The 12,269-nt window shown below is 39.3% G+C and overlaps 1 protein-coding gene across 2 annotated transcripts in view; it reads right to left on the bottom strand.

Moving 5' to 3' along the window:
* Positions 1-2,428: 2,428 nt before the first annotated feature.
* RASGEF1C (RasGEF domain family member 1C) overlaps positions 2,429-12,269 on the bottom strand; it is a 73,052-nt gene continuing 63,211 nt past the window's right edge. For both annotated transcript variants that reach the window (XM_056502397.1, XM_056502398.1), the window contains exons 11-14: positions 12,026-12,121; positions 11,754-11,877; positions 10,413-10,485; positions 2,429-10,018 (exon numbers count right to left, since the gene is read on the bottom strand). In XM_056502397.1, the coding sequence (XP_056358372.1) occupies positions 9,994-10,018; positions 10,413-10,485; positions 11,754-11,877; positions 12,026-12,121 (318 nt within the window). In that variant the 3' untranslated portion in view covers positions 2,429-9,993. The remainder of the gene's footprint in view (positions 10,019-10,412; positions 10,486-11,753; positions 11,878-12,025; positions 12,122-12,269) is intronic.

Here is a 12,269-nt window from a genome sequence, read left to right as displayed (position 1 = left end):
GGAGAAATTTGCTGGCCATGACCAGGCTATGTAGCACAAAGTGACAGTTCCTCTAGGAATGGCCATTTCAAAGTCAGAAATGAGGCGAAGAACACTAAAGAATCAAACTTAGTCTATACAAAACTCAGGAAATTCATTTGAGTGTAGTTACAGTCACTTCTGTCAGCCCTTATGGTATTTACTTTTGTTTATATGAGAGATATCCTTCTTTAATTAGACTTGCAATGCCAAATGCATGCACAGCTTGTGGAGTGAGCAACACACAATGCAACTATGTTTTAGATTGCTTTGTACAGCAGAGTGCATTACAATTCAGTGTTACTGTGCTGCTGGGACACATTTCTAAGTGTATGAAAAGATACATTCAAACCATTTGCTTCAAAATGCAGTTTTGTAAGGTCCCTCTTTCAAATGCCTTACCACAGGAGGTGATCCATCTTCACAGCAGCTCTTCAGGAGATATAGGTCTTAAGCAAGGGTCGTCTGCCTTGCCCAAAGCTTCAGAAACACTCCAAGGCAGAGCCAAAAGTTCCTGGCTTTCAGTACTTCCAGGGCTGTGTTACTTTCTTTTAATTACAGATGTATTGGTTTTGTTTTTCCTCCCTCCGATTAGTGTCAGAGGGTGACTGATTAGCAGTTGTGCTTTGCCTTTAGTTGTTTATGGGTTTCTACAGTTCCATGGTTTGATTTTTACACTGACAGAGATTTTCTTTGGTTCCCTTGACTGTGTGGGAGCAGCTGTATCTTTGCTTGGGAGCTCAGGGACAGAGTAATGACAATACTGTCTCTTTGTAAGGGACTGAACTGATGGAAAAGCCAACACAAGAATTTCTAAGATATATCAGGCAAAATGTATTATTCATTTCACAAATCACTGTAACTACTGATCAAGGGAGCCAGTGTCCCAGATTGTTGTGCATATGTAAATTCAAAGAGATAATAGGAGCTTGGATGTGTGGATCAGCAGAAAGGCAAAGTGAGAACAACTGACAGTTGTATTTCCATTCCATGAGAGTTTATTTTTATAAAGGAAAATTTTAAAAGTTTTTTATTATTACTATTCTTTTTAGATTATGCAGTAGAATTGAAAAAATGTGAAAATATGCAGCTAGGTGAAAAAGAACAAGGTATGGTTATGGCTTAGGGACATTTTCCTTTTTTAAGAGTTATTAGAATTTTTCTTAGAAAAGCAGTGACCCAGAAACTTTGTGTGAGCACGGGCACTTGTGTTCTTTCCCATGTGCACTGGGGAACAGCTGTGGCCAGGTAATAGCATGGTCCTCCCTGAGCAGTGGCCAGTGCAGACTGGAACAGCCTCTGCTGCCCTCATCGTGTTCTGGGTGTGCTGGGGACACAGTGCCCTGAGCAGCTGGCAGCTCACCAGGAGCAGGGAGTGTTCCCTCCAGTGGGCACACTAGGTTTCATTTCAGTGATCCACTCCTTTAACTGAAAAGCTCACAGAGATGGTTGAAATTTGGACTTTTCCCACTCTCTGTGGCACAGCTGGGCCTCCTGAGGATTGAAATGTTTTAGCCCTCTAGAGAATTGGGGGCTTCACATGGGGGGGAAGCATGAATAAGCCACAGTTTACAGGAAATTCAGACAGATGACTCAACAGTTCCTTTTGGCAAGAGCTCTGGCACTGTAAGAACACTGCTGAGAGAGAAGGTTGCACATCCCAGTTCTGCAGGCTTTGGAGTCAGTGACACCACTCACACTGAGCCTTGTCCCTTGGTGACAGCAGCAGGGCCAGCTGTGCTGAACAGCAGTTACACACTCTCAGAAGCCTCGTGGTGCAGGTGCCAAATGTTACATCAAGGGAACTCCACCACTTCTGTCCACACAAGTTTCACCCCTGAGCCTCTTTCTTCTCTATTTAACAGAATTTTCGGCTGCTTGAACCAACGATGTCTCTTACTGTACATTGTTACTGAAATGGGGCCCTCATCTCAGTAGCCCTTTTCAGTTTATTATTTGTATTGCCAGCAGCAATACAAATATTAAAAGAACACATTTTAACATCAGTTGTACCACAGATTTTTATAGAAACAAACTAAAAATACCCAGTCTCAGCTTTTTGCTCCTATTATTATGAAGTTTCCATTCTACAACTCCTATTTGGGAAAATATTTTATTATGGGAACTGTGAATCTGTCTCCTTTCCTTGCAGTACAATGTTCTGAATATATAAGGATGAAGAGAGAAGCAGTAAAATGGAAATGAGAAAGAGCAGAAACCACAGGTTTCTTTCTACACACATATTCATGAACTGTTGTGCAGAGTCAGGGACATCTCTGTAATTTTTGAGTTTCAAAGCAATGTGAGTTTCTTCACAACCTATCCTGTACATTTGCAGTTGTTAAGATCTTTACTACGTATAAAACCAAAGAAAAAAATCCACACCAAAAAAAGCCAAGCCTTTTTTTTCTTTTTTTTTTTAATATTATTCTTATTTGACACTCACATTACAAAATTTAGAAACCATAGACAGTTCAGGCAAACTGTTAAAACACAGTATAAATTAGGGGGGTTTAATATATAAATTCTATACATAGGTAAGTTAGCTGGAACATGACTGACAAAAGGATTTCATAACAATCTTACCACAACTGTATAAAAAGGCATGGGAGTAGGATGGGCACTATCAGCATGAATGCAGGGTAAGACATTTTCCACAACAGCTATAAAGCGTAACAATGACCATGCTATTCTCGCAGTGTTTATGTGGGCTACAGGATGCAGATTACCAATAACATTTTGCAAGATCTATGTACAGTCACAAAATCATAACAGCCACTTTCAAGTAACTTTACTGTTTCCTGCCTGTGGAATTAATAAAGTGTTGGTATTTGTTCTGGGAATTTCTAACAAAGCTACATGGTTTGAGTATAATGGATGGGTTAAAAGTTGGACTCAATCATCTTAAAGATCCTTTCCAACCTAATGATTCTACAATTTTATGATTCTATGGTAGAGGGATTTCAATTTGACCTGAAAATGCTAATCATAACATGAATTTTTTAATTTAATGAAAAAGATACAGGAAAAGCACAGTTCCTCATTGCTATCACTCACATGATTAATATATACCACTCTTTTAAGCCATATTTATTTCTTAGCTTGATTCTTTTTAAAACTCAAAGTAATAATTTAGTTCCTGTTTATCTAAGCACAGTTGTAAAAAGGAGTAACACCAGAAGGAATGTAAAACTAAAATTTTGATATCTTTTTGGGGTAATTTTTTGAAAGGATGTTCTTCCCAGGTAACCCTGGGCCTGTCATGCAACCTTTGAATTTCTCAGTTTGAAAATAAAGACAATTCTGCTTACCCATTTTTACTCTGTGCTTTTGGGTCTGTGACTAAATAGTATTATTCTAATAGTTTTAGAATAATATGTTCTTGGAGTTTAGGTTTAAGATAGTTGATAGTCACTGTTGCTAAAAGTGAAAAGAAGACTTAAAATACAATCTTTCACCTTTATAAATTGACGAATGCTTGCTAAGAGTTCTGAAACCCAGAGGATAATTTATTTTCCGTCTATGTTGTGTACTAGTAATGATTTTTTTACAGACCCCTAAGGGAAGTACTTGTACATTTGTAATAATCAGACTTTGAAACACTTGAATTTAATAGCTCTGTGTGTGCATCTTTCACTAAGTTTTAATAATTTTGACTATTGTATTGGAACAATTCCTTCTGGTTCAAGGCAAGGACAGACAGTAAGTGATAACCCAACTTGGGCTGCTAAAGAAATACAGGTGATGTCAACAGTCTAAAATACAGCCCCCATTTTCTCTATTCTGTTTGCCCACAGACCAATCATCAAAAAACCATCATATATTCATTTCAAAAACACTGGAATTTTAGAAGCATAATTCAATAATGAAAGCAGTGATTTAGTACTGACCAGTAATAGTTCACTGAAGAAGTTATGTTTCTCTGAAAGGTAGCTGGAATATGGAATTTTCTGTTCAGAATTCCATCAGATGGGGCTTTGTACCTTTTAGAAGGAAGGTTCCTTTACAAACATTTAACTTGTAGGATTCCTGAGCTCTGAACTCCTAAGTCTTCTGCATTCTAGGAGGCCTGGGAACATTGCTACACTGCAATATTAATCTGGGCTGGCAGTTTTAAAGCCATGGGGATGAAAAGAGAGAAAGATTCCTATTCTGTTATGACAGATCTGGAGTATGAATACAGAGCCTTTGTATGGCAGAGAGCTAGAAAAATGTTCCTTTGGCATTTCACAAGAGCTGTTTATGGAGCAAAATACCACTTCTGTGGAGGGAAAGGCATCAAGGGAGGAGTGAGCAGTCCAAGCCACTCTGAATTTACAGCACTACAGCCTGTGCTGGCCATGGAGCAGGGCAGGAGTCACTCATACTAAGCTTTTTTCTGCAGCTGAGGCTACAGTCTGAGTTTCAGGGTCTTGCACCCATGCAGAGTGTATGAAATACCAGCCATACAAGCTATTTGCTCCCTAGCTACACTTGCATAATGTAACAATGCAGGATGAGCATTAGCTTTAGTGTACTAAGTATTTTTTGCATATTGAAAATATGCAGAAAGAATTGCAACTGAAATTAATAAAAACCAGATTAAACTTCAGATCTGTTCCATCTAAAAAAGTAATTGGTTCAGCTGTTCTGCAGAGCAGGGAGCAGTGGTTTCAGGGGAAGGGACACGCTCTAGCTAATATTAAAACAAAATTATTGGTAACATTTTCTGCACCAGTATTTCACTGTATTCTTTCCTGCCTTTGCTTGCCCAGCTGCCATTGATATTAATAGAAGATATTTTGTTCCCTCTGCTGCTATGCAGTGAAATATGAAAGTTAACAACCATCAAAGTATTTCTCATAATTTTAAAAATACTTATTTTTCATAGATTGTAAAATCTCTGTCAACTAAGTCCACTAGAGAAAACCTCTTTTAGTTCAAAGAATTTTCTTCTAATCATTCTGTTGGGTGGATAAGGAAGTATAGTAGGCTTTGCCTCAGGTGAACTTCCAAGAACTTAGTCTCTCTCCAAAGGGATGTGTCCCAGCATTGCAAAGCAGAGTGAAGCTCAGATGGGAACACACTCAGCTTTGTCCAGGATCATCCCATCACCCCACGTGTGTGATGGTGCCTGTGCTGCCATCCTGAGCTGGGTACAATGTGTGTGCTGCTCCCCAGCCACACTTCAGGAGTGCCCTGCACCACCTACAGAGAGAATTCCACTCAACAAACAATGCTAGTAAGGACAAAAGAAAAGACATCTTTGGCCTACAGTTGAGTTTCTGAGCAGTAACAAAGGGGCTTTTCCTTGTTTCCTTGTCACTCCCAAACCCATTCTGCAACTACAACAATGGAAATAATCAGTTCACAATCAAAGGGGGTTTAATTTCCAATGAGAGAGTAATTTGAGACAGTATGACTAATTTCTACCAGTATAAAAAGAGAAAAAGGTTCTTAAACCCAGAAAGTCAAATTTTGCTCTCAGGCATGAATTAATTCATTGGATGAGATTTAGTCCTTGAATGTGCTGCTGAAACTACAACAATGTCAAAGAAAACTTTTGCTAAGGCTGGACTTTCACCCTATTAAGTGCATCTCCTATCTGAGAGTTCTACCTGGCACAGGGACTATACCAGCTGGCAATACAGTTTAATACCTATGAATAACTAAAAACTGTATTACAGTTAATAACTACAGGACTGCTCCAAAGCCCATCAAAATTAATTGGAGTTTTTCTTCTGGCACATTGCTGTGCTTGGAATCAGTCTCATTCCATGGAACACAATCATTGCTAGGCCAGACATTAACTGTGTAACATTTTTACATTGATATGCATACCTATCTTTTCTACTAACAGGTCTTTTCAGTTAATGATTCCAATTACATATTCAGTGATCTGAGTTCTGTTCTAAACTGGATTTACAGTCATGTGCTTTAAGAAAAGGTGCATATACTATTGCCATAAAACATGATGAAATAACCAAGATATCAGGAAGGGACAGGCTTAATTTTAAGTGAGTGATTATCTTATCACCACTGACCACATCATAAAATATTCTCAAGCTGAGAAAAGTATCTCTACATTTAAATCGTTTCTTATTTGAAGTGCTTTAGCAGCTGTCCACACTTTTTAAAGTGACACCTCAGCAGAAGCTGAGATCACAGTTTGCTCCATCCACATGGGGAGCTTCCAGAGATGTACAGCAGGATTGTGTTCATTGCCTAAGAGAGGGAATAATAACAGTCTAATCAGGGTATTCTGGTGCATAGAGTGCTTGAGTGCTTGATTCATTTGGAGTTTCTGCCCTGAAAATTTAGTCATGCCCAGCTGCCCTACATCCATTCACCTTTAATTCGGTAATGTGATCCATGCTGATGTGAAATTGAGGGCTACATTGTATGATTAAGAGTCTTTTGAAAGGCATTGAGCAAGTTCATCTACTGACTTCACACAATTGTGTGTAGGCACACAATTCCCTCCTTGCTTTGCACTGAGCTTTAACCTAGCCCTGTATTGCAGGATGGCACACTCAAGAAATGGAAAAATGGGACTTTTGCTACCATTCTGATTACAATGGAGGAGGAGCAGAAGTGATTTCATGTATTTGGGTCTTTTAAAATACTGCCGTATACCAGAAGCTAAGTTAATTCTTCTGCAAAACTGTGTCATATTCACATCTTTACCAGCTTAGGGGTTTGATACCAAGTTTGATACAACTGCAGACCTACAGGTCTAGTTTTGCTCTGTTCTCTGTGTAGCATTAGCTCAAGCAGCTGCCAGGGAGTGAATCCACTCAAAGAAGCAGAATTAGGCTACAACATCACTACAAGCAACTTGTCTAGATGTTGGTCTAATGACTGCATGCCTTACAGTGGTTTAGTGCTTGGTGGGAAGTGATCCTTTCTTTTCAGCATGGCAGCAGTTCTTTATGCCTTTATAGCAAGAAAAATGGATTACTTGACATATTTATGTTCTCACTTTCATGTAATATTAATATATTTTCAGAAGAAATCTGAAAAAGAAAACTGCCCAAGTTGTCATTCTTTGTTTTCAGTTGCACTGGTGCTTGTTGGTGAAGCAAGGCTCTAATCCTGCTCCTGCCAGGCAGGAGCTGTTCACCCTGGTTAGGCCAAAATGGATTAGAAATGCAACCAACAGCTGCAATTTAAGGCTTACATTGTTTCTGTTTAAATAGGATTTAGCTACAAAATTATGTGAAGACAAGCTATGGTTCCTGAAGTCCATTTTTAAAAGCACTGTCTTCTCATTTTAAGTTGTTTTGCACTCTCCAAGTCATTTTGCAAAGAGCAGTGAGTGTCTCTGGAGATCAAATACTACAGATTCATGTGCCACGCACCTCCATAAAGTGCTACTCCCCAAGAGATGAGGATGTTTAGCACCTCTGAAAAAGGACCTTTTAAATGTGTGGCTATATAAAGGCTAAAGAATAATTTAGTGCTTCTGATAGTTCCGCTAAGCCCTTAATACCCACCTAAATCTGACCTTTATGCTTCCATTTAAGCACTGAGGTTTGAAAGTTTTGGACTACAAAATTGGTTTAGTTTGCAACAGTGATAAACTTTAGGAGATCTAATTGAACTTGTACTTCCAAAATTGCCCAAATTCATGGAAGGTGCCCCAAAATATAAGGAAGTATAATGAAAAATCACATTTTAATTAATTGTCACTGTCTTATAATCTCATCTGTACCAATCTCTAGTGGCTCATTAGAAAAGGAGTGAGGATTTCCATTTTAAAAAGCAGTTTTAAGAAAGGGCCCATCCACTTGCACTGGGTTTCAGATAAGCAAACCCCCCATATTTCCACTGTGAAGTCACACTGTGCCTGTTAAAAATATGCAGATAATAACAAAAATGACCATTTAGCAAACACACTTAAACATTAGCATTGTTGTAGTTACGTTTATGGTTATTGCTCTGGATTCATCTGAAATTTAACAGGCTTTTAATGGCTTCATTTTGGAAATGGTTCTGCCTGAAGGAACAGCTATATGTGTATAGCTTCTCTGTATAGCTCTCAGCTCATGTACAAAAATTAACAAACAGCAGATTCACAGTATCAGCAGAACAGTCATCATTCCATGGCTGCAATGATGCTGTACCATCCTTACACTTAATTCTTCCATACAAAGCTTGAATAAACACATTAGAGTTTTATGTCCCCCTGTCTGAATTCATATGCTGATAGATCTACAGGAAAAGGAGATCTGAAGTTCTGCTTCAAGCCCTGTTTGCAAACCCAGAAGAATCCATCCTGCTCAGCTCAGCAAGCACAAGTGGATTCAGTGAGCCAGACTGGGCTCCCACAGGCCATGGCCCCACACAGAACTGCTCTGCAGACATCTCAAACCTGAATGCACCACATAGGGCATTCTCAGGTTGCTGCCCTCAAACACCAGCCTGCCATCTCTCCAGGTCAACAGCTCACTCAGGCACTCAGAGGCCTGGCAGAAGGCAGGAACACTTCCAGTTTTCTGGGTGAATAGGCCAACACAGCCAGGTTTTGTGATTACCCTAATTTTTCAAAACACTACAGCCACTTGGAATCACTCTGTGCTGAAATAAAACTATTACTGATTTCAATGAAAGGGTTACATCCTTCTGTTGTAGGAACATCTGAAAAGGTAGCACCAAGTCAGTAAAAGTTCAGTATGATGTGACATTTAGGTTTCATTTAAGCTTTTTGAGATATTTTCTGGGGCAGTTAGGGACATTCCTTCAACACACAGACAATAAGTCTACTGTTAGGGCTTAGTTTTGAATCTAATATAGTTCACTATCATTTAATGTATCTCTTACAGTAGCACCTTGATATTGTACAACCTTAAACACAAGACATAGCCCCTGTTTCATGTTATCTGTAAGGAAATGGTGAACTTTACATCCTAAAAGTAAAAAAGACAAAAATGGTTATCTGCTCATGAATGACAAATTCTTTATGCGTTCATTCCAGTCTGGAACCCTTTGTCCTTTTAAAGCATACCATGTAGTTCCCCAGTTCAGAGCAATTACTCCCCAATCTCCTAAGTATTGTGTTACAAAATAAACAGTACTGTGTTAATTGGAACCTGATACAAATGGTAATGCAGTACCTTTTTTCTTTGAGTGTGATAAAACCCCTTAAAAGATGCAACTCGGCATCAGTAAATTTAGGGAATACACTACATACATTAAATAGAGGTAAGTTGAGTCCAGAGTCATTTGCTTCTTCATTCAACCTCAGAGGTGGTGGGGGTGTCATAAGCAGCACCATCAACCTCTGTGCCCTCCTCAGACCGGCCCAGATTCACAGTAAGGAAAGCAACAAGAGAGGAGGGAGGATTAACCAGCGGGAGTGACGCTCCAGGCTCTGCCCGAACCGGCTCAGCACGCCGGTCCCGACCTGGCCTCTGTGACACACGTGTGAGCGCTGTCAGCCTCGTCCCTGCAAGCTCAAACCTGCAGCAGTCGGTGCTTTGTTCAACAAGGCTGGGGGACTGCTAATGCAAGACTCAGTTTCTTTTCTTCATTCAGCAATTAACCAGATTGCTGTTGTCTGTCTTTGATTTAATTTTACAATCCTCAGAGGTTAAAGAACTGCTGTCTGAAGCACCTGCTTCTGAAATACTCTTGTGTATTTTTGCTTCTCTGTTGCAGTACCGTGATTCTCCCTGCTCCTGGTTTTCTTGCATTTTCCTTCAGAGGCAAAATTACAGTGATCCTGATGCAGTTTGGGCACAGCCACAAATAGTCTGTTTGTCCGTCCTCTCTCTGTCTCATAGTTAGAGAAGCATCATTGTGCACACAGTTCTGTTGATTTCAGTGGATGAATCCAGTTCATCCATCATGTTAGACAGTCAAAAAAAAAAAATCCAACAAAAAAACTCAAACAAAAAAAAATTTTCTAAATCCCAAACAGGCATCTTTGGAATCAGTAGTGCAAAATGTTTGCTGATTTCTTTTCCTTGACCTACTGCAATAATCTCTCAATCTTCAAGTCTTTCCTAAAATAGTGGATCTGTAAATGTAAAACATAAGGACAATTTTTTAAAAAAGCAAATTTAAAGGCTTGGGTTGTTTTAATCACTATTTTCCTATTTTCACTTATATCAAGCCATTACACATCTCTTAAAAGAGCTGTACACTGTTGGAAGATCCAGTTGACCTGGGGCATTCTTCACTTGCATCAGGCTTTTGCATGAGTATAGCAAGCTGAGGGTATTCTTTACACAGAGGATAATTTGAGATTAAAATGAGCTTTTATCAGTGCAGCCTCAGCTCTGCAAATTAGTTCTAAATGAAACAGACCTCCCTCAGAGGTGACAGCTTAAATACCTGCACTTCACAAGCTTTGGTATCAGAGCAGTCATTTGGAGATACTTTAGAAATGAGCTGATAAAATGAGAGGTTACCTTAAGGATTTCCACCTGTCTTTTTCTGTCTGGTTTTCCGGACTTTCACTTTCATAGGAAGCCAGATATAAACCTGGAAACATTAAGTATGTGTTACTTCCAACAGCATCAGTAACCCCCATCCCTCTGCTTTCTTGTATGTCCTTTTGTACCACACTAAAAGAGAAATTTTAAAACTTCATGGTCCTTCATGTAGCCACTGCTGAATTTCCTGATATCCTCCCACCTTTCATTCAGGGCAGTTCTTTCTACTCTGCACTGCCCCTGGGTAATGGGTGAGTCTTCCTGTGGCTTCTGCAAAGGGTATTTCACAAAAGCAATATGAATATAGGGGAGGACATGAGGGATAAAATCTGCAAACAATCAGTGGGTTGAGGTCACTCTTTTTTAGTCCAGTAGCCTGAAAACTGTACTTTTACCCTGACTTTCATTTTCTGTCCCTTTAGAGCCTAAAATAAGAAGAAATACCTTCATCTTTTCTCCTTTTGATACATATTACTTTAATCACATTAATTATTCTATTTTGGCAGTCATTCTTAAGATCTAGGCAGGATTTTAGAAGCAGTATTTTGCTTTCTGTAGTAGTCTGTGAAATAAAAGCTGTCTGGTCTGATTACCTTGGATTAGTACAGAAAACTGCCTACAGAATGAAGAAAAAAATAAACCCACCACCAGAATAGCTTACGGGAAGGTTCTATAGACAATTCTGTGCGTGACAATGTAGAGAGAGGCAACTGACACAAACCAATATGAAGTGACAGTCTGGCATGCTGGATACCAAACTGCCAAGGACAGAAAAGTATAAAAAGACAATCAGAGAAATAATTTCAGAACAGGGTTTTCATAGCTACAGCTGAAATTAATAGAAAAGGTTTTCTTAAAAAATTCTTTTCTGTACATAACGTGTGTCATTGCTGTGGAGGAGGAGGTCAGCTGGACTCCATCACCCTGGGCTGTGTTTGTGAAAGAGATTAGCTCTGGCTCCATCAATCACAGAATGAGTGGGTAAGGGACAGCTGACATTCACAGCAGCCCATGACATGCTTGTGTGGCCTCTTTTTGTGGTTACAAAAATAGGGCCACAATGGCAGCTTCCTAGACAGTGCCTTACAGAGAAGCTACAGAGAGGAGAAAAGTCATCAGGCAGCAGCTTCATGTGCTAGAAGGTTGTATTTGCAAAAACACATTGATAGACTGGGGATAAACAAGCTGTTTGGCAGGAAAGCTAGGAAACAGCTGGGACTGGTCAGTGAGAGAAATCACCAGAGCATGGATCAGGGTGTTAATTAGTAGTGATGAAGAGAAACATTTTCAGTGATGAGTGATTGTATAAAGTCTTACCATCCTCAGTAAAAATGGGAGCAGTGTGCAAGTAGTGGATGATGTTAGGGTCTTGCTCAAATGGACACTCCACTTGCTTCCATGTTATAAATTCTCCTACTTGCTTAGCCAGTTCCAGAAATTTCTGTAAACATAAGATCATTTCACTCAGATATAGTAAGATTACCTACTATTCAGTGTTTGATGGTCTGCACTGAAAATTGCAGGCCAATAGTCTCAGATAGTCCTTGGCTATCAGAATGGGATAGGTAAAAACATTTTTCAGGTCTTACTTCAAAGTTGACGTGTCCATTTGGAAGGCGATTAGCACATCCCTCATTCAAAAAATAAATATCTTTGATCAATAGGCTGAAGAAGGGGATCACAATCTGTGGAGAGAAATGACATAACCATTATCTTTTCAATTCAGTATTTTCTCTGCATGAAAGAACTACTCAATTGGGAGAGATAAGAATAAAGAAGTATTAACTTTTGAGTGTGCTGTGCACTTAAAAAGCAGTACAGCTCAGGCAGGCA

The sequence above is a fragment of the Oenanthe melanoleuca genome, chromosome 13, assembly GCF_029582105.1.
Source record: "Oenanthe melanoleuca isolate GR-GAL-2019-014 chromosome 13, OMel1.0, whole genome shotgun sequence".
NCBI classification, from domain to species: Eukaryota; Metazoa; Chordata; class Aves; order Passeriformes; family Muscicapidae; genus Oenanthe; species Oenanthe melanoleuca.
The sequence above is the reverse complement of the archived record's forward strand: the minus strand, read 5'-3'. Positions and strand labels throughout refer to the sequence as shown.